General features: G+C 40.9%; 1 protein-coding gene across 2 annotated transcripts in view; it reads right to left on the bottom strand.

Moving 5' to 3' along the window:
* The window catches only part of ERCC6 (ERCC excision repair 6, chromatin remodeling factor), a 77,477-nt gene that overhangs the window by 33,656 nt on the left and 17,365 nt on the right, over nucleotides 1-26,456 (bottom strand). For both annotated transcript variants that reach the window (XM_025212985.1, XM_014523502.2), the window contains exons 5-7: nucleotides 19,764-19,892; nucleotides 14,124-14,282; nucleotides 5,721-5,856 (exon numbers count right to left, since the gene is read on the bottom strand). In XM_025212985.1, coding sequence (XP_025068770.1) covers nucleotides 5,721-5,856; nucleotides 14,124-14,282; nucleotides 19,764-19,892 — 424 coding nt within the window. The remainder of the gene's footprint in view (nucleotides 1-5,720; nucleotides 5,857-14,123; nucleotides 14,283-19,763; nucleotides 19,893-26,456) is intronic.

Raw genomic sequence — 26,456 nt, forward strand, 5'->3', positions numbered from 1 at the left:
TCAGAGAGGTGTAAGCTTTCATAAACAAAGGTTCACTTCATCAAATGCTAACTGCATCTTACTCTTCACAAAGCTCACAAAAACTTATGCATCTCTGATTCAGATAGTCTACCCCGTCTTCTATCTTTGGACAAAAACATGTACAACTGAACTTTGCAGAATCAAAGTACAAACGAAAAGTGACACTATTTGCTAAACATTCAGATGGGTATTTATAAAGGAAGTGTGAATCTACCAGTCAAAAATATGATCACTTACGAAACCATATTTCATTTGTCAATCAAAACTGCATTCTTCAGCACTCTTTTCACTAACTCATAAATAACCACTAAGATCCATAAATTCAGCTTATAAAAATCTCTCACCCCCCAAACAAGCTAAATGGCACCATGAAAAGGCTTCAAAAGGACACATTACAATCTTTAATAATGTAAAAGCTGCAATATGAATAACTAGAGCACTTACTATATATTTAATGGCAATGCTATTTGTTGTAATTTGATATTAAGTTTATTTCCATATTTAAAACCATACCAAGATAGTATCATTGGGTATATCTGAATGTTGTTTCTGCTACTAGCTCAGTTCATTCTTCCCCCGCATGCTCAATAACATACCTACCCTATGAGTAACGGCACAGTGCTTAACTAAGTTTGTGAAAAACAGCATATGTCTACACCGCCTTGAAGGTGAGCCTAGGAGAGCTGCGGGAAGCACTCCTTTTCCCTGTTCATAGTATGCAGAAGTTCAGGAAATTAGGCAAGAGTGGGGCTTTGGATGGCCCTAAGTGCATGCTAAGAAGAACACCTGAGACAGACCTGGAGTGCAACTCTAGATGCACGTTTAGTACAGTGAATAAAGGGTTTTCTCCTTTATACAAATAACTTGCAGTATACCATGAATAGGACTTTATTTATGAAGTGCAAGAATTGGTTTACTTCACTCTATTTCATCCTGAAAGATCTGAAACTGCTCTGAACATCCTGGAATCATTTAACTTATCAATCAAATATATATAAAAAAAGACTGGGGTATTTTCAGTAACCACAAACAAGAAACAGCAAGTTTATTTCATCCAAATGGTTTTGGACTTGCCTCAAATGGTTTGGAAAAAACAGGAGTTAAAAGGCCTTTCTTCTTCAACCCAGCTACTGTTTTCTATCCCCAACCAACTTCACTAATTTGCTTTTCTTTGCAGATAGGCGGTGTCATTTTACCTGTTAATAATGCCTGGAGGCTCCCAAGATAAGCCACCTCTGTAAGTGATGTCACTGATGGAAGGGGGAAAGAAGTAGTCTGTCCTTTGAAGCTAGGGACAGACATTACACATAAACTGATTTAAGTGATCAGAAACTAGTTTAACCTGTAACAGAACAGACATTCAGTGCACATAAACCAATTTAAAAATAGCTGGAACTGGTTTGAGGTAAAATTGGATGAATGCAGTATCAGACTTAACTGATTTGGGTCAAAGCAGTTTATGCAATGTCTGTCTCAGACTGCTTCCTGGTTTAACTTAAACCAGAGTCCCCCAGCATCCCGAATGCTTTGCAGTTCTGGATGGGGTTCTCTGCTTCCAAGCACGACTGACCCCACCCCTCTGCTCCCTGGCTGGAGCTCTTGCAGAGACTGCAGGCACAGCAGGGTCTACCTGGCTTCCTTGTCCCCCAGTCACCACTCCCTGTTCAAGCAGAGATTCCCCCCCTCCCATCTTCCACAGCACAGACCGTAGCCAGCATGTGGTATGCTAACTGATGTTGAGAGGTGTCTGTGTAAGGCAGACAGGACAGTGTCGGCTCACAGCTTTTTGGAGCTAATCAACAGGTAGCTGGTAATGTCCCTCTATTCCTTCCTTGGAAAAAGTTGTTTAAGAAGAGCTTGAACTAATGAGAGAGGCTTTTTTTGCTGATGGGCTGATAAATGCTCTTATTAACTCCCTGTGTAACTCCCTGCCATGCAACTCCTTGCTGGCTCCGCTGGGGGGGTGGGGGGGGAACCCCTCCTTAATTAGAGGGTCCTGCCGGGACCTGGTCATGCCCCCCCTTCAGCTCAGCATTGTGGAAGGGAAGGGAGGGCTGCTCTAGCGCACCGCCCACCCCTCCCGGCTTCTGGCCTGAGCCACTGCAGATATGTGCCTGCATTTTTTCAGTCTAGAGGGGATGTCTGTGTGGTTACAACTGGTTCAGCCCAGCCAGGTTAGACTAACATGCAAAGACTGAATCAATTTAGGGTCAGGCTTTTTGAATGCCTGTCCTTAGCCTGAACGACCAGATAGAAAACTGCTAGCAATGAGACTTCAAAAGAAATTACTGCATCCCATTTAAGCTTGCATGAACATTACAGTAGTGTCATGTCGCTTAAGTCAGCTGGCTGGGTGGTCAGTTTATTGCTCACAATTTAGCTTTTTAAACAACATTAACCTTTTACAGAACCAAAAGTGCCTACAAAAGAGACAGAGGAAAAAGTATTGAAAAAGGGCACAGGTTCAGCTATCCTTTGGATACTTTAACCATATCACTTTCTATAATAAAATATAGTTGCAAATCATATTCCAGTTAGGTGAAGAAGAAATTCAATTTCCATTATAAATCCACAACTAAAATCCATAAAAATGGAGTGCCTGCCTCAAAACTGGTATGAAAATGGTTATAGATGGCTACAGTAAACACAGACATTTATACATTTTAGGCAGAGATTTAATTTCAAAAGCAAACTGACCATTTTTTGATTCAGGAATAGGTAGGAAAAACTGTCACAAAAAAAGTGTCTGAGTTAAAAAAAACAAAAAGCCTAAAAACAATAGGCTGACTTTCTCTGGTGCCCTCGCTTAAGGCATTCAGAACTCAAAGGTGCAGCACGAGGGCAGTGTTAGAAGGCTGATTCTATTTAAAGAGAAAATCAGTTGTGAGTATTTGAATTGTTCAGTTTATAGCAAGGCCAGTGGGAATCCTGAAGTTGTCAATGTTTCCCTTTCTCTACTTAAAAAAGTTCTGTGCAAGTTAGATTAATTAATTAACAATAACACTAAAGTAAATATGCACTGTTTAATTTAGAAAGACATGCAAGTACACTACTGTGGTCAACAGACAGTTAGAACTTGGATGAAGACAGACTAAGTTAACTGAACAACAGGAAGCTATTAGCACATAAGAGTGCGATGTTCATTTTTTGCTGTGTACTGTAATTGTATGGATTATTTCTCAATAGAGTTAATCAAGTGCAATTAAGCATCATTCCATTTTAATATTATTACAAGAAACTCAATAAACATTTAAAGAGAGATTTAAAATGATTTACTAAATTCTGGAAAGCCATTTAAGCGCCTGATACATGGAGTCTGAAACAAAAATCTAGATTTTCTTCTTATTTCATTTCAAACTACAAAGGACTGAATTATTACGTGAAAACAGAGCAAAATAATTTAATATCAAAGTCAGCCAAGAAAGTCAAAGAATGGTGGAGATACTGGCTGAGGAAAAAAAAATTGCATTGTCACCGCTTGCAGGAAATGAGACCAACCGATGTAAATGGAGATAGTAACCAATTACAAAAAAAGGGGAGGAGGAACATGCCTGCCTGCACTGATGGAATGAAAGAAATATTAGATCGATGCCATTCTGATGCAAGACAGTGTGATGGAAGAATGCACCAGTAACAGAAATCTGTACACTAATAGGTTCTTAGACACATTGATCTGTTGCAGCAAAGGCAGCTAATAATATCATAAGCTTTTTTATAAAGTAGTCAATGGAAAGAGTTACATCATGGCTTTGCACAAATGATGCACTTACTGGAGAGCATATTTATATGTATAAAGAAGACCTACTGAATGGATTCAGAGAACCAAAGGTCTATCATTAAGCTCAGAAAGCAGAGGATAATCATAAACTTGCTGGTTTCACCATTCAGGCACTAAAGTTTGAGGAAGTGAAACCTACTGTGTTCAGGACACAATAAAAGTGCCCTAGAGGGAGATGTATTGACTTGGAGTAGGACATTAGAACAAAGGAATGGGAAATTGTGGACTTTTAGAAATTGAGCTAAAACAATAAAACCTTATGAGAGTGCTACTAATTACACTGCTGTCAGGAAAGTGATCTGAATTTGGATTCCTCTATCTCTAGAAGCAAAACATTTAACTCAAACAAGATTTAACAAAAAAAGACACATATTAGACTACCACCACCAGATACTTGGGGTGTAAACAGGATTAGATACCTCTTATATACTCTTGAGCATATAATTAAATTAATACTCAGATTCGGGATTAAGAATTTTCTTTAACTGACACATTTTAGCTTCATAGGGTGCGTCCAGCCAAGCGCGCACATGTGGTTTGTGGCACTTCAAACCATGTGTGGTACATGGGAAACTGTTCAATTCAGAGCATGGTGATTTATACTGGGGAACTGTGTGTGTGTGTGTGTGTGTGTGTGTGTGTGTGTGTGTGTGTGTGTGTGTGTAAACACACCACAAAAAAGTGGTGTGGCATACGCTCCAGAAGCACCTGAACAACTGGAAGCTGCATCCTGCAAAGAGATGTCCTGGCTGCTGGCCAGAGCATCTCTACTGCTTTAGGTGTCCCCTGGCTCTTCCAGCAGCCAGGAAGAGCAGGGAAACAGCTGTTTTCTTGAAGCGGGGCATTTTGCCCCTCACCAAACCCCATGTGCAGGGGCACGCACAGTGACACAAATTTGTTGCGCTGTTATTTTTGCCGTAGCAAACGCATGCCCCTGCCCATGGGAATGCGCCCATATTGTATATTAAGAGAAGTGTGAGATACATAATTTGCGTGTGAAAAGACCAGAACAGTACTAGTCACTATGGATGGAGATATTAAAACCATTATGAATTATGAGACAGCATTATGCTTTAATGCGTATCTTCATTGTGGGACTGCAACATAGCATAGGCCAGGAGCGGCGAACCTGAGGCAGGCATGATGTTACAAGTGGCATAGGTAAACTCTCTGGCACATAGCAGACTAGGGAGGGGCAGCTAACTGGCAGAGAGGGCAAGGAACAGATAACAGATCAGGCAGGAGAAAGGGACTTGAGTGACACTTGGGCAGATACACAACTCATTTGTGGCATGCATGCCAAAAGGGCTGGTCCCCACTGGCATAGACATACCCATTCAAGGTTTAAACAAGATAATCAGGACACTGGAAGCAGACTAACTGCAGCAGCATGGTACACAATAAGGTTAAATTACATTGTGTAAACCTCTATACCAGAGGTTGCTAAACTTTTTGTTATTTTGTACCCCTTTCTAGGTTTACCAGCTGCCCATACACCCCTACCAGCATACATTTCATATTTTAATCCCTTAAATGCCAAAAAATATTACAATGAAAATTAAACCTGCTATTACACAGTTTCTCCTGAGTACCTTCCAGAGATGTCTCGCGTACCCCCAGGGGTACACGTGCCACAGTTTGGGAACACCTGCTCTGTACAGTCAAAACTAGATTACTTCCAGTTTCTGAGCTACCCCACTTAAAACTACTTCAGCCCTGCCCCCCCAAATGGATACTGAGGTGTAAGCATATCCTATTCATCTGCTTATTTAGTCTACTTTATTACAGAATCTATGCAATCACACTACATTTTTTTTATTAGGATAAAACACAATTAAAAAAAAAAGGACAAGGGATATAAAAACAATGAAAAAAAAAGATATAACGCTTGGTATTTACATAAACACATTTCTACAGTTACCTTTTTGTTGGTATAAGAGCCAGTTTCATGAAGAACTGCAACTCTAAAGGGAGGCCACCATGTGTGGAATTCTTTCACCCACTGGTGCATTACTGTCGTTGGACAAACAATTATTGTTGGGCCCAACCCCTTGTATCTAAAAAAAACCCAAAAACAGTTAGGTAAAAACATTAACATGAGATAAACACACTATATTAAGTGACCCATTAAAATAACCGAGCACACACTTAACAGTTCAAGTGCAGTACGAGAGCTATAGACATTGATTGGCATTTTCTTCTTTTTTAAAAATCTATTTTTTAAGAAGCATGATGAAAGGGAGGCAGCTATAAGAAATCATCCACTGAACAATTAATGGATGCATTTATCAATATAAATACAGATAGAAAACAGTTGCAAACAAAATGATAAAAGTGAACTTCCTATGGTGGTAATGCAAATCATATTTGGGATGCATGTCATCCCTTTAGAAGAAAGAAAATTACTAACTGTCCACAACTTTGTCACTACCATGCCAGGAAGAAAGACTTTGGGCTTTACATTCTCTCAGATGACTTCTTATATTTTAAAGTTGTTTTATGTTGATAATAAAATATATGGAACTTTAAAACCAAAAATACTCCTGAGTTCAATTATTTGGGTCCTGTCCTACATTCATTTTGTTAGAGACAGACAATTATTCTGCAACATGTTAAATTTTTTAAAGTCTTTTCAAGCAACTAATCTCAATACCCTGTAAATACTATTATCTCCCCATTTTACAGACAGAGATAGGAGATGGGATGGATAAATGATTTGTGCAAACCATTAGAGGATGCCATTGCTGGCATTAAGATAAGAACTTGAATGGCTCCCATTCCCCCCCACCCCAGAGTATTTGATGAAGCAGCGGTCACCTACAAAAGTTTATGCCTCTCTGAACCAGTTGGTTTCTAAGGTGCTACCTTACCCTACCTTCTGCCTGTTTTTCCTTTGTTCCTATAAGACTCTTCCTTCTGTCTAAAAATGACTGAAGATGTTGTTAAAAACAAAATCCCTCTGGAAGATATCCTATCTGAATTCAGAGCAAATTTCTGTTTCAAAAGGAGGGAAGAGGGGGAAGCTCGTCTTGCATGATTTTCCATGATAAATAAACCAATACCAAATGCCAAAATATTTAGGTATTTAGAATTTATTTTATTATAATAATTGAGGCACTGGTAGGCTTCCACTTTTTAAAATTGTAAATATATCAATATAACTTTGTGTTCAACTGATAGATAGATAGATAGATAGATAGATAGATAGATAGATAGTATTTCATTTTAATTACGGAAAATCATAAATTTTGGATTTTTTAATCAGAAAATTTGGGATTTTTTAAATCAGAGAATTGGGGGGGGTTTAAACAGGGGTTTTTTAAACAGAGAAAACCAGGATCCCTAGTGATAAAAGAAGCAGGAAGTACTCCAACTAGAAAAGAACAGTAAAATGGGAAAGACTACAGAACAGCTTCTGAATGGCCACACACTGAGCAGGCCACATGCTACCTGGGCCACAAACCACATTTATGTCTCCTCCCTCCCCCTTGCTATATTTTACCACACCACGTGTCACCCCGCAGCATTGGGTTGGTGCCATATGCCCCCTACTCCACATCCCCACTGCTGTACAGCATCATGCTGCATCCTGTGGGCCTCTCTGCTGGACTGCACTGGCACCACTGCTACCTTGGTTCTACACCCTGGGGTCTCCTAAACCGCGCCCCCCCCCAGCTATGGGCTCTCCCTAAGCTCTGGGCCACTCCACCCCCAGCAGCAGGGACAGGATGCAGAAGGGAGGGAGAACCCAGAGACTCCAGTGGAAGCAGCTGGAGAACTACAGAGGGAGTGGGACCCAGCCCAGGAACCTGGGGACTACAGTTTAATCTCTTCGGGGTTGGATGTGGCCTGTGGACTCTGTTAATTAGACAACCCTAATACAAAAGACTCAACAGTAGGAAAAAAACAAAAAAGAAAAAAAAAAAAATCAATAGAAAATGTTTCTGGTTTACTGTTAAAACATTCTGTATGTTTAAGTAGAACCATAAGAATAAGATGAGCGTGCATATTTACCCACAATTACACACTGACTTATGTCTTCAGGTCATGCTTACTTGCCTTGAAATACTGCATGAATTTCAAGAAGTATTATCATCACTGAGCAAACTTAAAAGAATACTTTAAACACTTCTGAATTACCAATAAACATCCAAGAAGGAAGAAACAAATCAGAATTCTCAGTCACAACCCCTGGACATCGGTTTTCAAAAAGAAAAAGGAATCAAATTCTTGAGAAACAAGACACTTTATGGTCACGATTGCATGAGCCTGTGTTTAATTCTGAAATGTAGGAAACTAGTAACTTCATATTTAGAGTCAGGCAACAAAATCTACCTCAGACATACTCCACTCCAGTCTTTTATTTTGCTCACATTTTAAGATTATAACAGCTAGCTAACAGTCAGGAATAATTTTAGGTTTTTTGGGCACTTAAGTGGCAAGCAGGATTGCCTTTTGGGGACAATTCCATCCTGTGGGACTCCCCAGTCCAGGAAGTGAGTCCCTGCCCTTTCTCTGACTGCATTCTATATCCATGTTCTGACTGTGAGCCTCTAAAATCCCAAATGAGATGCAGGACTACTCATATCCAAGGTATTTGCATCCTATTTGGATTCCAGAAAAAAAACCTATCAGCCAGCACTTTCAAACTTGTGTTTGGCTCTGGAATCATAACTTCAAATCATAACTGTCAAAGCTTAGAAACTTTAGTTGCTCTGCACCTCTGAAAGTACAGGAACTACTCTTAAGGGCATACTTTGAGATAAATAATCTCAACATTTTTGCTTTAAATTCCCTAGCTGTGATACCCTTCTCTATGAGCTTCTATACTGCTGGCTGGCACTTTAACTGTTACAAATGGATAATTAAAAGTCCTTCCTCTATCATAAATTGTGTATGGATTTTATCCAAATAGTACACCTCAAAAGGAACCAGTGACATGGATATGATGAATTATGTGAAGTCAGCGAGCTTTGAGCCTTCGGCATCTACAGAGATTGCCTCAATGCAGAGGGGGTGGTTACCATAAATGCAGTCCTGGTCTTGGCTGAAACCTGCTCTTTGGCAAATCCCTTGTCCTTAGTCTACAAAGTTATGGACTTTAAACAATGGGGAATCCAAATATCTTTGTTACTAACTCATCTTGTTCAGTTCTACAGAAGTAAAGGACCAGTTTCCCTAATACAATTAAACACATTTAATTCTTTTTTTAGTTAAAGCAGGGGTGTCAAACTTACGGCCTGTGGGCCAGATCTAGACCTCAGAGCCCTGTTACCCAGCCCCTGGTGCTACCCCTAGATCTGAGCAGACTCCAAAAAAGGCACAGTATGCACCTGTGGCACAGAATCAGTCCATGGACTGCCTCCCATCCCCTTCCCTGCTCCCCTCCCACAGCATATCTGACCTGGTGGCTGCTCCAGCCAGTCTGGGACCTGCCTGTGTGGCATGAATCCTGGAGCAGCCAAAATGTGCACCACATGCAGTGCAATCCAGCTGGAGCAGCAGCTATGTTTCATGCAGTGACCACCCCAGCTGGACTACAAAATACACAGTGCCTGCTCTGGAACATGTGCTGCACATGGTGCCACCTCTAGTAGGTCCAAGACTAGCTGGAACAGGCACTGTGTGTGGTACAGTCCTGGAGCTATTGGGGTGGGCACTGCAGCGGGTGGGATGGGATCCTGGTTTTCTCAGATGCAGCGTGATCTGGCTGGGGTAGACAACGTGTGCAGCATGGCTGCTGCTCCAGCCTGACTGTGTTACACATGGTGCCCATTCTGGCTGCTCCAGAATCCAGGGATCTATGCTGCATGCAGAGCTGGCCCCAGACCAGCTGTCGAATCAGGTATGCTGGGGAAGGAAGAGGAGGGGAGGGGGTCCATGAGCCATATCTGGCCCACAGACCTGTCCCACACCAATTGGGCCAGATGAGTTTGACACCTGAGTTAAAGGAAACTACTTACAAGAAATCTATACCTTTCACCTCACTACTTATATCTTACTTTGCTTGAGAGACAATAGCTCTTCAAGAGATTTCTTATCTTCAAGTATCCATGGCTTCTTCCCAATGATGGTGACAAAATTTAAAGTGCAAACTCCTTTGAACAGTTTTTTTTTTTACCTCCATTTCAGTGTAAAGCAATATGCTTTTTAATAAATGTGGTATAAAATAGTGTATATAATAAGCACAGCCAAAGGTAGTGCTTGTAAGCTGCTAACCCTAGTGGTGCTCATCTACTATTAAGAACATTTCACATCATTTCCCTAGGTGACAACAGTTAAGTGACTTACTGAAGACTACAATGTGAGCCAGCAACATAGCTGGAATTAGAACTTAGGGGGATGGGGAGATTCAAGACTACAGACCATTTTTGTGGTCTCTAAAATATAATAGAACCTAAAGCATTCAAATCTTGTTTTTAAAAGGAAATTGGACCAACAGCAAGACTGCTGATGACAGTATTTACAGAAAGTAGCTTATCTAGGTAAACATTTTTATTCACATAATTATTATTAGGCAACTTAAGTATTCAGCTACCTGTCAAACAGAAGCACTCCAAACTCAATAAATTTAGCAGATCTGTTGATTGCTCATTGTCTAGCAAAAGCACAGAAAAGGAAATTACCATATTTACTCAAATACAAGATGAGTTTTTCCCCCCCTCCAATCAGCATGAGGAAAAAGCTCCTAGTCTTAGGTTTACATACAAGGAAACTTAATTAAATATACTGGCTACCATTAAACAGCTGCCACAAGCAGCATATGCTTAATAATGGAAACCAACTATGAAGCTGATTAAATTAACACTGAGCATGAATATAAAACACATAGCCCATATTGGGCAAGCATGCTGATGGGGAATCTACCACAGGAATAGATAAGTGCACCTGAATAAGATATATAGTGGTGCCCATTAAGTGCAGTCCACCTCACCGCGAACTCTTTTTTTCAAGTCACGGTGAGCCACTACACTGTAAACATTTTGATTTTCTCTTCATTTTCATAGCTGAGCTGTGCTTCTCTCTCCCATTTCCAATGATTCCTGTTTCTTTACCAGCCTTAGATGTCTGGCAAACATTACCAAACAGGGTCCCAGACAGTTCACCCAGAATCCCTCTGTCATTCCCTCTCTCTCATCCTATCTCATGATTAGTGTGGCCCCGCCATCCATGAGGTGAAGCCAGACCAGGTTGCCCTGCACTAAATCTGAATATAAATTTTTGGAGCATCTCAGGACTTGTGACAAGAACATCCAATTCCATTCATGTGTGGGGGACTGATTAGCACATAGATCCTTTGAGGGGGTGGTACCTGGAGTACACATACACACAAACCGAGCAGTGCTGAGTTCTGGGGTCACTACAGCTTGAAATGCTGTTGACTCTGCTATGGACCAGCCCACTGAATTATAACATAACTTACAAGCCTCTTGGGCTTTGGACTAATATCACGCACAGTAGGTGCATCTAAACGTGCAATTCACACGACACGATGAACTATGGAGCACTTTGAGCTGGAGTGAAGTGCTCCCAGGCACAGCATCTACATGTGCACCCGAGACAGCAGCACTTTAAGCCAGAATGGAGCTGGCCCAAGCTGATGGCAGGCTCGGGACAGAAGAGGGGGGGCAGGGTGAGCCCCCAGGCTGGCTGAGGCATAAGAGTGCCAAACGAGTGGAGCCACGTATCTAGACAGCAGAAAGCCCCCACACTTTGGAACCCTTGTGCCCCAGCCAGCCCCAGTCACTGTTCAGACTCCCAGTGGGGGTGGTGCAGGCACCTACTCTGGAGATCTTCAAAAGGAGACTGGATGCACATCTTACTGGTGTTATTTGACCCCAGCAGTCTTTCTAGACTGCAGTCTGCCTAGAGCTAGACCTGATGATTTCTTAAGGTCCCTTCCAGCCCTAAACTTCTGTGAATCTGTCTACATGTGTGGTGTACATAGTACTATCTTACAGCGGAGTTAATTAATTTATTGTGCCATAATACTAGCGCATGTGTAGATAGTAATGCTGTACTGAGGAGCTAATTAGTCAACTAACTAGTAAAGTCCATGCGTAGATGCACCCACTTTGTACTATATATAAGTAGGTGCCAAAGCACTTCTTTTGAAAAAAGGTAACATTAATTGATACTGGATAAACTGAAGTCAGTGGGTACTATATGCAAATTACTACAGTTATGTTTAATTTCAAGGTCACTGCTTTCAAATTTGCTCCTCACTTCCATGTGCTCAGGAAGAAAAGGGTCTGACAGTAAGAAGGAGAAGGAGCTGTGAGGGAAGAAGGCAAAGGGGCTACCTGACCCCCCCAGATTCATTTTCTTTGCTGTAGCAGTGGGAGGGGGACACACTCAAGGAAAGTTTTCAATAAGCAGATTCTACACCTGGAAATTTATAACAAATGTATATATTTTCTGCATATAAAATCTAATTATTTGGGGGTTGTCTTATAATCAAGGTTGTTTTATATTTGAGTAAATATTGTATTAAATAGGGTATTATGGCATCATACGATCCAATGTACATTTTTTCTTCTCTGATTGCCGCAATGACTTTCTGCTCTCTCTAGCTGTGTGGATCTTATTTCAAAATAAGTCATCAGATGGTTAAAGAAATATCTTAATATATTTGATAGTTTTGCCCCCCTAAGGCAAAATTGCCTTACTGTACCTAGTTCTTTTTCTTTCCTTGGGCCACATTATGAAAAGAAGAAACACTGAGATTAGAAGTTTGCCCACTGACAATTAACGTGGAATATCTTATTCTGAAGCAACAAAAATGTTTGCAGGATTTTATTAATCCAAAATAAAAAGTATATCCAAAGTTGTATTTTTTGGATTTCTAACATACAACTATTTCCCACTACAGCAGTACATGTCTCTGGCCTTAAAATATTTATCTTCACAACTCTTCCCTATGGTGGGACAGTGTTATCATGTCCATTTCATAAGCAGGGAACTGAGACAAAGTAGGTAAGTGACTTATTCTTATTTTACATTTTATATGAAAGGCAACAATAGAAGGCAGATGCTTTAGAGACAAAAACTAGGAATAATGTCTTTCCCTGAAGTGTTCATGGTAAAAACGTTTCTAAGCATGCAGGCTGAGAAAAACAAAGATACAATCATACATTTAGAATTAATAAAGATAAAATAATTATATTCTGGCCTCCTTAGTTCCCCTATAATTCACACCAAGAGAAAAAGCCTCTCTGAGGTCTTAGGCCCCACTCCTGTAATGGCCTCCACATAGATGGATTTCTGTGTCACTGGGACTACTACTGCCTACAGTGGAGCTCCAGCTAAATACTGTGATCCGTCCCCTGGGAACAGCTTGCAGAATTGGGTCCTTCAATTGTGTAGGAATGTCAAATTAAATCTAGCATTTATAATTCTGTGAAAGGAAAGGGATTAGAAGGGTAGAGATGTTATGTATTAGGCATTACTTTAATATTTGTGTCTTTGCCAAATATATTTTATATAACGATGCTTTACATTAAAAAAAAATCACATTTACTTATTTAAACTTTTAGTAAATTTTATTTGGTAGTTTGAGGTGATCAGATAATCAGTACCACATATCTTGAAGTTATTAGTACTATTACACATGTACTAATAAATTCCAGGATGCATAAAAAGTATATTTTCTGATAAACTATCAGATCTACAGATTAAAAAGGAATGTTATGTCTTAGACACTCCCCAGTGCCATATGGGAAGGAGCATATGGGGTGCAATAAGAACAGTCAGTCAACTTAAAGAATTATTTTTCAAAAGAGATAAAGCTGATGTAAATCTATATACAGGCTAAAAAAAAAATTGCAAGGATGATTCCCCCCATCAGAAATTCTGACTTTCATCATGAATAGGCTTGATACTTCCTGTAAAGTATTCACCTGGTCTCTTGCCAAAACAAATATTTTAATGTAAAATTTAATAAATGGAACTAAAGGTATTGCATCTAATTTAAAATTCCATATTGTGTAAACTATTGATATTAACATAATTGAGTTTGTAAACAATCCATTTGTGGAAGCTAACCTTAGACACTGTATTGACCCAAAATATCTAGTGAGGCTCATCTGCAAAATGAAGCATCAATGCCTGGAATTCATTAAAAGTGTTACATGTTTAATTTTTCCTGCCCTACAGCTCCATTGTCTCGTAAAAATTTTCCTTTGATGTCCCCCACTAAAAGAATTAAAGGAATATTGTAATTGAAATGTCATTAATAATTCACAGGACCCTCCTCCACCAGCAATACATCTGATGAAATATTAATTGAGCTCCACAGACTGACAGTCTGCAGAGGAGCACTTGCCTGTAATTTGAACCACGAGTCCTGATCTTGCTGTAGCTCAGACCTGCCAAGAAGGCAATTATCTGGATGGTCTTGCCCAATCCCATTTCATCTCCCAGAATTCCTCCTGCCTGCTGGCAGTGCAATTCCCAGAGCCACCTAACACCTGTCTGCTGGTACCTACAACAAGGAAAAAGATGATGGCAAATGTTTGATAATACACATCATAACAGAAAGTACTCATGAATTAATCATTTGGCAAGGTTCTAATACTAGTTACAGTAACATGCTGCATGTGTGTTTTACATGAGTGCTGTATTTACAAGGTCATACATTTTTGATGCACTTAGACATTATATGTGACACAGTCATTCTTCATGCGATGCTAAAACATTTCTAATTAAACTGATAGACATGGTAATTAGAGGGTTTTTTATTTCATGTATTTTTAAATATATTGTTAGAAGTAACTTGGGAAACTGCTAATATGCAAAGCTTTAATCTTTCCAAAAAAGGGGGATATACAGGCAGCTTGTAAGTTATAACATTTGAACCTTAATTGAAATGGAAACTTTGGTTTTTAAATGTTGGGTTTTCTATGCTCTGTAACAAGATAAACAATCAGGTCAGTCAAAGCTTGTTTATTTTATATAACCAGAAAATCCTTTAAAATAATTTAATCTCTCCCAATAAAGAAAATCCTGACAAAAAAAAGTTTTTCAAGATCTATCTCTGAGTGGGATGCAGGAGAGCATTACATGGGAAGTATACCAATACAATTACAATTCAAAATGAAAGACTGAAACTGGATTAAAACAGTAATGCAGAACACACTCCAATTAGAATGTACAGATTAAGCGGCAAACCATTTAAGATTAAAAGCTGGAAAGGTGGGAGTTGCAGGGTTGGACTGTGATTGATTTTAAGATTGTTATTTATTTATTTTTAATAACCTGCATCAGAAGCAGGAATAATACCGAATTAAAGAAAATGAGGTTAAATCAGGAACAGGGTGAAAGCTAAGAAACAGATGGATTTAAAATGTAAATAATTTAAAGAGACAAATTAAAGAGATTGAAGCATTTCTAAACTTTGGAAATTCAGGGGAAAAGCAAGATTACTGATTATATTTTCTCTGTGACATATGTTTCTAGATTGGATTCTGAATGTTCACAGTTCATTATACTGCAGCTTCTTACATGTTTTATGTCATTCACTTCTCATGCTTTGAATGAAGAATGTTTAGAAACACTGCTGCCTAATGCCACTTGTGTCTATAAAATCCTTGTAAATGCCTGCAACTATATAATGATTGGCAAAACAATTTAGGACACAAGTCTTCTCCTATGTACTCATATGAAAAGCTGAAGGAGTGAAAAAAACAGAAAAAGATTTTAGAAGATGAAAGACCAAAGGGTCCATGTAATATTACAGATGTTCACATCTCTTGGATCTCTTCAGTATACTGTAACAATCCTCGCAGTGGTAGGGAGTCCTCATCTCCCTGCTTTACTTGTGGCAGCTCACGCACCTCTCTTTTTCGGATCTGCTGTTTTCCAGGGGAACAATGAAAATATTCCTCTGGTGTTTTGTTATATTGACTCTGGCTTCATTCAATGATTGTGACCGATCTTCAAATTCTATACAAATATCAGTTAAAAGTACTAAAAATTCCCAAATACCATTTTTAGTTAGGAATTCTATAGTGAGATAACCATCCTAACCCTGATCTTCTCCCTCCTGTCACCCCTCGTTGTTACCAAGGTATACATTTTCTGTGTTTTGGTCTTCACTATGAAAGAGTATCGGGGAGCCAAACACAATACCAAATGCCTTTCCCAGTATAGCTGTGGTTGCATTGTGTTAACAAAGTAACCATATTACGTTACAGCCATGGAACATCATGGTTACAGCATGATATCTTGACTTCAATGTTGGACAGAGAAGTGTTTTAGCCTTATCTTCACTTTTGGACAAAGATATTCTTTAATTGCCTCAGGAGAGCACTATCCTAAAAGCAGCTATCGCAACACAATAGATTTCAGTAGTGTAGATGAGTCCTCTCCTATGCTGAAAAAACAGATATCTGGATAACTGTACAATAAGGCTGGAAAAGATACCTTGCCCAGCAGTTCTTGTTCTGTTCTTATGCCAGTGTTATTGACACCTAGCCCCATTATTGTACCACGAAGTATGAAGTTAGTTCATCTAGCTAAACCTTCTTGAGAGCACAAGAGAAAAGCTGTAGTAGTAGTAGTACAATATTACCTTAATAGGCTTACCAAAAAAGTTAAAGATCAGCTATTTCTAGCAGTGGGAACAAATCTATTTGAGATTCAATTTAGTACAGAAAGTGTCACTTAGAAGAGGGGTTCTCAACCTTTTTTAACAAGTGTAAACCTTCTACCTCAAAGTTTCAATTCATGTACCCCATTATATTTTCTTGGTTTTAAGGGGCGGGGGGGGGGGGGGGGAGCGGTAAGGGAGTGGGGTTGGGGCAGAGTCAGGCACTGCACAGCTGGGGCAGAGTGCGGGATGGAGTCACAAGAACGGTTTGTCCAGGAGGCGTGGGAAAGGGGGGGCAGTTCCTGCCACTGTGTGCACCCCGGTGGTGGTTTAGGGTGCATGTCCCCCAGAGTTGCATGCAGCACAGAGGTAGCTGCTACTGCAGGCTGGACTCTCCATCCCACTGCCTCAAGAGCCACACAGCGCCATGTACCTGCTGCAGCTGAGTGGGCAGGGGACAAACACACATGCACAAAGACACAGACACGCAGATGCAGACACAGACACCCCCCCCCCCCCCCCCCACCCCCTACCAAGGTAAGTATGTTTAGGGATGGGGGCTGGGAGATTGAGAAAGTGGGGGAAGTGTATCTGTGCCCACTCCCAGGAGCAGGGCCAGGAGGGGGTGGCGAGGGCAGCGGTGCCCCTCTGCAGGCTGTACATGGGCCGGGAGGGGGAGGCTCAAATGTGGTGGCTGCCACCACCCCACACTGCTGCACCCCACTCCTGTGGCTGGTTGCACACGTGACTCCGCAGGCTGCTGATGGGTGGCGTGTGAGATGTGAGGTGTGTCAGCAGCTCACAGAGCTGCACGTGTCACCGTCTGCAGGAAAGATGCTTGGGATGTGGCACTGGTGGCAGTACAGGGCAGTGGCAGTCGCTGCGTGTGAGCCCCACATCTCCCATCCAGCCGGTGCATGTTCCGCCCACAGAGGGGCACCGCTACCCACACTCCCCCCAAGCCCTACTCCGGGGAGTGGGCACAGAGAGCAAGCTGAGGTGGGTGGCAGGGAGGCACCATGGTGTGCCACATGGGGCTGGCAGTGCCCAGAACGCCTCTCTCCCTCCTCCAGGTAAGAAGCAAAGTATGGGAAGGCGCCAGGGGAGAGATTGCCACTGTGCCCCAGGGTGTGCGCTGTCCCTGCCCACCTGCGCGTATCTCCTACATCCTTTCTAAGTACTCCTGGGGGTAGGCATACCCCTTGGTTGACAACCTCTAACTTAGAATATGCTACTGTACACTGCCTCATAAATATACTGGCATCTTCATACTCAAATGTGTTCAGAAATGAAAGGTTAGTACTTATTGGGTGCATCTACATGAGATGTTTACTGTGCAGTTGACTAATTAGTTGTGCAGTAAATATCACATATCTACATGTGCACCCCTATTAGGCCAGAGTAAACTAATTTACTCTCCAGCAGGATAGTACTTGTAAATACAAGTACAGGATAGTAAATACAACTACTATCCTGCTGCAAAGTAAAAAACTCAGCAGCAGCACATGTGTAGATGTTGCCCCGGCTAGCTTCATTGTGCTAAGAAGGTGCTTCATTGTGGGGGCTGCCTGATGACTAGGCTCTGCACTGAAGCACTCTCATGACCCACCCAGTCCCTTTGCATCATGCTGAGCCAGAGGGGAGCAACTCCAGGCTAGCAGGCTGATCCCCTGAGCCCCCTACCAGCTGGGGCTGCTCCGACGCGGTTCAACATGCTACACTCCCAGGCGCACATGTAGAGACAGTGCCCAGGAACACAACACTCTGGACCAATAAGCTTCAAAGCTTATTCATGCGCACAAATAGCACGTGTAGACACAACCACAGACTGTGAGCCTTCATACATTGGAGATTTCAGCATTTAACTTACAAGTCAGACAAATCATTCAACTCCATTGATGTTTTTAACCACTTAGGAAGTTCTGCCAACCGACTCATGCTTACAGGGATAGCCTTCATTAATGAGGCTTACATCTCTAAGATTACTTTTTAGTTGCCTGCCTCTGTTCAATTCCCTTTGGATTGCTCAGACCATACATACATGTTATGATGATTATTTCTACAGTACCTCTGCATAAACAATTGGAGACTATGTATTGGCTCACTGAGGTCCTCTCAATCAAGTCATTATTCAAGTACTCTTCATAGCTAGTGCTTTAGTTCTGAATAACGATGGGACAAAAGCAGTAGTTTCTTATCTGCAGAGCTAATTAGAAAGATCTGGTGTTAATCTTTTAGGAAGGGAGATGGTCTTCCTGTTGTGTGGAATACTGCTAACAAAAGATGAACTCAAACCAATGGTAAATTAAGTTAGTGGTAAGTTGCATAGTGAATTCATCCATTAGGTGCTGTCTTATTTGAGCTGCCTTTTGTAACTGTATTATTAAGAAGAGGCCAAGGTTGAATGATCTGAAGAGATCCTTCAGCATTAATACCACTACAACATAGAAATGAAAGACAAACAGACATGCCCTGCTCAGTTTTTTAACGTCAGATAGGACAAAATGCTTAAGTGTGAAAAGACTGTAATTGTACCCTGGCAGAAGTGGAGAACTGCTACAGAAGACTGTATACTCTTGTATATCACATTTAGACCCGATAAAATACTCAAACAAGGCTTAAATACAACTAACGTGTTAGTTTCTCAAGATGGACTTGTCTATATCCTTCAGCAAAAGGAGAGTCTGACTCGTACCTTTCCCACCATACAAATATCCATTTTCCTTATTTTATATTTAGCTAAGACAGCTGCACCTGGAGAATACTCCTCATTAATTAAAATAGTTTTGCCTTTCACTTCAAATCCTAATTAAATTAAAAGTTGAATGAGAAAGAGCCCCAGCCCAGCCCCCCCCCCACCCGACGGAGCAGCCCGCCCCCCCCCCCCCCCACTAGGAAGAGCCCAGTGCCACTCCCTGTCCCAGCCCACAGCAGCAGCCCACCCTCATCCTGCGCACATATCCAGGGGGGCACATGCCCCCCATGCCTCCCCTGGGGGTGCACGCAGCGGTGGGAGCTGCCCACCCCTGCACTCCCCAGAAAAGCGCGCCTCCATCCTGCGCCATGCCCCAGCCCCATTCCTTCCCTCATTGTGGCGGGCCTCAATCTGCACCCCCTATCCTACCAAGTCCCTTTCCCACCGCCCCCGCCAACAGACTTACCATCCAGATACTGCTCTCCAAGCTGCCTGGCTGCATATTGGCATTCGGATTGGTATCGGCCAATACGGCTTGTTAATAACCGGTCATCAGTATCGGCCCAAAGAATCTTTATCAGTGCACTGCTACAGCCAACTACTATCTATTTGTGAACAACACCCGAGCTGTATTATAATATAACAACAACCAATAAAAATTATATATATAAAATACATACTTAAAAAGCTTTTTAAAGAGGAATCCTGGTACTCTGAAACCCTCTTCAAATTCAGCATCACTTTCATCTGAATCTTCTTCTGCCATCCGATGTTCCTCTTTGTCCTTCAATCGCTGTTTATTCCACCTCCTACCATGACATTAAGAATCACCATTTAATCATTGTGGTTATAAGATATAACATGAAAAACTAAACTGATCTATGCAGGAAGGAGAAACTAAGAATAAATTAGGAAAAAAAGGGCTTGGAGTTCTCACTCCCAAAAATAATATAGTTTTTGCATACTATTTCACACAAATTTATCCTAAAACACCTAACAAACTTAAAATAATCCATTAAGGGCACAATGTTATAGTTACTTAGTTGTGTTCTACAATTCAGAAATACAAAGGGTGGCATGCATACATCTTAAAATTGCTTTTGCATAAGCATTTCAAGTATTTAACTGCAGTAGGATGTTTAATAACGTTTTTCTACAAACTTAGATATACAAGTAGAATGGAGTCAAAAGGCAAAATTTTCAAAAGCAATTGTGTAGCATTAAATGCACAATTTAAGTTTTTAAAAGTCAACAGAACTTTGGCGCTGAAGTCTCTCTTGCAAAAGTATTACCTCTAAAATATTCTTTACATCTGCTTCAGCTCACCAGAAAAATCTCATGACACCCAATAAATTTATACACAAGGTTCACTTTGCTGACTAATGAAACACAGTTGTCTTTAGGGCTGCTTTAGTTGTTTAACAGCTAATGTTTAGGGGAGGAAGAGAACATCATAATGATGTTAGTGCGTTTCCAGGTAGGCAGTACTCAAGTTGAAATTCAGACAGATCTACGGGGTTATGACTTTCATGATTATGAAAAAGTGCCATAGAATCTGAATTGTCCAAACGATTAAAAAAAAAAATCTTATTCAAAATAAGGACATCCAAAAGCAATATTCTGTCTCCCAGGGCACGTTTACACGTGCATTAAGTTGTAACCTGTAATAACTGGTACTAAATGTTCTGTAACTGGCATTACTGCGCAGCAGCACTGACACGCATCTTTTATGTGATGCTAATGTGCAGTAGACTAATTCTAGTATGAGAATACTACAAAACTAATTCTAATAGAATTAATCTACTGCACTTCTAGCATCTCATGTAGATGCACCCCCATTCCTTGGAAGTCTTCCATACAAGTACTATCAGATCCAATCACATTAAACTCATGCACTCTGACAGAATTTCTACATAAGGTGATATAGTTATGGGACAGATGGAAAATGTGCCATCACGCTTCTGTTCTAGAGACACAGCATAAAAGAAGTCATCAATATTTAACTTAATGAAAGGTTGCCACATACTATAAGAACCAGAGGATGAAATGAGTATTTTCTTATAGCTATTTTTAAACTGCTTAGCCATAGTTTATGCCTGCATACATTCCACTTCCCACATGCATTCCCCCCACAAAAAGGCAAATATTCTGTTTCTCAACATTTAAGTGAGTATCATCACTTAATCCTTTGCAAAAGTTATCATAGGTTGGAAGGATAGAGTCAAATAAATAATATGATGCCTTATAAGAGGAGGTGGATGTGACAGGATCTGAGGGCTGTAGGCAAACAAAGTGAGAGATGATGGACTGTTTCAGGTGGTTCAAGATGTTTTAAACACTAGCAACAGAATGAAAATAAGAAAGGGAAAATTTTGGCCAAGTACCAGAATGCAGTATACAACCACCCCTCGCAGTAACAGCTATTGAGATGTGGAGCCATCTTCCAGGTGAAATGTTGAAAGCTTCATCTTAAATCATTTACACCAAGATTGGAGAAACCACCAAAGAATACATCCTCTAGAACAGAGGTAGCCAAGTGCCATAGGCAGCCTGTGTTTGTGGCATGGCTGTTCGGGAGGCGACAATGCAGAAGTGGACAGGGCAGGAAGCAGAGGACATTAGGCAGACAGCACAGGGCTGGGGGCAGAAAGCAGTGGTAGATTAGGCAGAGGAAGGGAAGTGGAATGTCACTCGGAAAGAGTATACTGTATGGCCAATTTGTGGCACGCTTGCCAAAGAGATTGGCCCCCACTGCTCTAGAACCTTGCAGTGGTTCACTGGGGGATGGGCTCAATGGGAATAAACAGATCGTGACAGACCCAGTTACTACGAGACAAATATTACAGCTGAACAAACAACATTTTCCCTTTGCTAAGTTCTGAGCTCTTGAGGTTTACTATTGTGAAAAGATACATAAATACATTTTAGTTAGCTTAGGCTCCCTCTGTTGGCTGGACAGTTGTAACACAGAAAAAAAAAAGTTAATGAAAGACAATGGATTCATGTAGCTTCTGGTTTTTTGGCCCAATTGCTCCACATCAGCATGAAGGAATTAAAATGTCTTTAGGAGGTGAAGTACATTTACACAGCTGTTGTAAAAAGTATTCTTCCTTGCTTCCTCTTCCATAACTTTTCATTTTTATCAAACATTTCAGTTTATATGGTAGATGGCATGTATTCCCAAACTTTGGAAGCCATTTTGGCAGTGAGGGGCTTTGTTCATACACTGGCTAAGCAGTGGAGAAAAATGGCAGTGGCAGCACTGGGGGGAAGGATGGGAGAAACTCGTGGCTTGGACCCATGCTACCCATGTGCCCAGCCCTGTGTGCCCTATCTAGTGAACGGGGCCACACTATCCAGTCCTTGGGACTCTCCATGGGTCCAGACATACAGCAAAAAGGGAGCAGTAATTAATGCTGCCAAGTTTTCGGACTGGTTGGGAGCTCTGTGGGTCTGATGACATGGCTCCATGGGCTGGATCTGGCCCATGAGCTGGGTGCTGAACATCCTGACTTTAAAGAGAGGGAAGAACAGTTCATATGTCACTTAATTCCAGAATAACATACACGTGATGGAAAAATTCGTTACTCTACAGGCAATGCCTTACAATGATGACTAAGCAATAAAAGAAATACAGACATAAATCTATTATTACTATAGTATAGAATGCTATGGTGACCTTTTGGAGAAATCTCTGCTTTCAAGTTATCAAGGGTCACTGCCCCAGGCATGGCCTCAATCTGTAAGGGCAGCAGCAAAGTCATATCAAGCAGTTAAATCTTTCTTCATATGGACTAAATTCAAATATTAAGCTCATTTTCCACTTATTGCAATACCCAAGGAAGACATTCTGCAACTGAGGCACAGTAATAAGCACAATTTGATTTTTTAAACTATACTCAGGAACCAAGCTGAGTGTTTAATATAGTTTGCATTTGTGTAGCACAATATGTTTTCTATTTTAGACAGCTAAGAATCCCTTACAGATTACTCTAATTTGCTAAATTGAGACATTCAGTTTTACTTTTCCAATCTGACTTTTTATGGTCTACATGGGTGGATTTAATTGGCATGTCCTAGCAGATGAAATACATGCAGTTAGTAGCATAAGCCTTGGTTAGTAAATTAAGACCGATGCAGACAATTATGCACCTAAGCTTAGAATGAAAGGTGTACTCAGAGTGTGAACCAGAATACATCTTCATTTGTGTCTTAAGTTTCTCATTTTAAAGAGCAGTCAGGAGAGAAAAGAGAAGTCTGCTCTAAGAGAAAAGTCTTCAAGGAAAGAGAATGTTTAATCCTTAGTTTACGTCTCTGAGATTATGAAGTATTTGAGTCAGTGAATCTGTCAGAGGAAGAGAGGTAGAACATAAAAGCTGACATGGCCAGAGAGCACAAAAATTAATTCCTCAAAGGTCTCATGTTTGGTTGAGTTCTTTGGACCCAAAAGTTCCTGATACCTCCATGAGGTTAAGAGCCTACGTCTGACAGATAAAATGACTACTGTGATTCCGGATCACTTTTGAAGGGAAACTTGGAAAATTAATTTCAAAAGTGTATGCCTGTTGATAGAAGAAAGATCTTTTCATTCATTCTGTAAGACCTTTCATAGCATGAAAAACAGTGTTTTTCAAAATCGAAAGGTGTCTACTTGATAAGAGACTGACAGATGCATTATGTTGGCATAGATATGCAAGTAACTTAACACTTGCTTGTACCTGTAGTATCTTTTGATCGTGGGTAAAGGAAAATAAAACATGTTTTCCATTCACAAGCAACAAAATCTTCAAGTTCATCATTCTTGCCTTCACCCTACCATTATAAAGGAAGGAAGGCAGCCATTTAGGACTATGTAGGCCTAATGTTAGACATCTCTATCTTAAAAAAGCTGTAGCTGAAGTACAATGAACTAAAACCAAACGCACACAAACAGCAAGGTTGTAAGTGGGGGAAATCACACTTGAGAACTTCAGCAACAACTAGAGTCCTTTCTTCATATCAGGCCATTAATCTCTCTTCTGTTGACAAAAGGAGAGGATAACGAAAATGTATTTTTATTCATTCATTCATTCCACTTAAAGCGTACCTAAGTCTACATTTTACCTCATTTAAAAACAGCCAGTTACATACATTAGCAGCCTCTGTTGCCCTCATCCTCTCTTCTACTGTTTATTACTCTTGCTCATTATGCCTCATTTTAAATTAGATTTTCACCTTCTAGCTGGAATAATATTTCCCTACAAGTCTGAAGAATAACAAGGCACCAAATCTTGACAGGGGTCTTCAGATACTACTGTAAACACATAAGGGCGGGACCTAACAAATTTGTAATTTTGTCAAATCTAGACAAAGCCTATGAAATCCGCAGAACCCATCCCCCCCAAATAAAACAGTGGCTCCCCAGAGGGAGCCAGCAGTTCTCAGCATGCTGCAGCAGCCCACCTGGGTGGAAAAGGGGGCAAAGGGTCAGGGGTGGGGGGAAGAGGGCTGCCCATTTCAAGGGCTGCCGGCACGCTGGCTGCTACCCCCACTGCCAGTTAGTGACAGGGGCAGCTCGTCATGTGGCCCTTCCCCTCTCCACCAATTGGTAGCAAGGGGCACGGCTGCATGATTGACAGCCCTTGCAGCCAATCAGCGGAGAGGGATGGGGCCAATAAGAGGCATGGGGGGAGGTTGCCATACTCCACCTGTGAAATGGCTGCCTGGGCCCATGTTTCGCCTGAGAAAATCATGGGGCCAGCCCTTGTGAATTAGGTAGGTCCCTACACAAGCCAATAAGCCTCCAGATGGAGGCTGCAAGCTGTTCCAGGTTCCAGTGACAGCCGCTAGAAGAAAACACAACTAGAGCCAGTGTCTTTCCTACATGGTCTCTAGATCTAGACATTGGTTGATATTACTAAGTTTGCTAATTATCAGGCTTTAAAAACATTATACTAAATTCCCCTTTATTTGGTGCTTAGCATAAAATTACCATTCAGTTGAAGGATCCTAAAGGTTTTTTCCCCCCCGACTCAAGAATAAAAAACTTACTGTTATCTCATCCAGTCACTTATACCAAACTAAAAACTGACATGAAACAAGACATAAATGCTGTCATTTGCTTATATTTATAAGGTAATCTTAATATGTTTCTTAATTCACTGTTTTTTACTTTCTAGTTGCATTTCCCATAATGAAGATTACCTGGGGGTGTCAGTAAAAACATCAATGTGGACAGCTGCAGTTTAACAACCACAATAACTGAAGCTATGAAATTTTTAAGAGATGTAGTGTTTTGGTAGCAATTACAGTTATTGATATTTCTAAAATTCATTTAGGCTTTTATTGTAACTTTAGCAACTGAAAGAAATGTAGTCTGTGATATGACTTTGCTAAGGATAAATTGTCACAATCTTAACATTATTAAAAAACCTGTTTGAATGAATTTAAACTGTGAATCATATTAAAACTTTCAATCAAAATAAATTACTCTTGATGAAAACACTGAATTAAAAATGATTTAATATTGGCTTAATTTAATGGAAAGAGTACAGCTTTATTCAATAAAATAGTAAATATTTTACAGATTAATACAATTATTAATTCTTCATTGCATCCAACAGAAAAAGCATCTCTCAGACCTTATGGGCATCACTCAGATTAAACCCTTGCTGAAATACCTATACAAGATAATTACGTAATTAATAGGTGGTTTTACTTTGAAAAATAACCAACACATGATTCTACTGTTTCTTATCTACTCCAACAACCCAGATCTGAAGATAAAACTAGGATGATTTGCTCTGGTTGTCTTTTTTAGCTGAGGACTCTACAGTTAGAATTTATTTAATCATTTGTCCCTGAGCCATCATCAGCAGACACCATCTTCCCTCAAGGCTTGGTTTTCCTCCCTTGGGAATGAGGAGAGACAGAGGCTGCCATAGACAGTTAGTTGAACTTCTTAACAACTGCTTGGTTTCTTTGACAGCATATTGCACTCAAAGCCCTAAATCAGGGGGTGGCAACACATGGCCTTTGAAGCCAATGCATCTGCCCAGCAGAGCCAGAGGACCTGGCCTCTGCCCAGGGCAGGGCAGCAAGGACCCCCAGGTAAACCATGGGCAGGAAGGACCTCTGTTAGAACTTGATAGTGAGCAGCTATACCCACATTGTTGTAGCTTCTCCCTGCCACCCCCTTCCCCTTGCTGAAGCACAGGTGCATCTTCCAGCAGGTGGAGAACAGAGCCAGGGCTGGGCAGCTTCCAGCTATGTATGCACTGCAGCCAGGAGGCTGGAAGAATCAGAGGTAGATCTTGGCCTCGGTGAGGTCACAGGGAAACATTCCCTCCCCCCCCCCCCACACACACCCCACAGCCCCCCACCACTCTCTTTAT

This window comes from Alligator sinensis, unplaced genomic scaffold, assembly GCF_000455745.1.
Source record: "Alligator sinensis unplaced genomic scaffold, ASM45574v1 scaffold163_2, whole genome shotgun sequence".
Classification (NCBI taxonomy): Eukaryota; Metazoa; Chordata; order Crocodylia; family Alligatoridae; genus Alligator; species Alligator sinensis.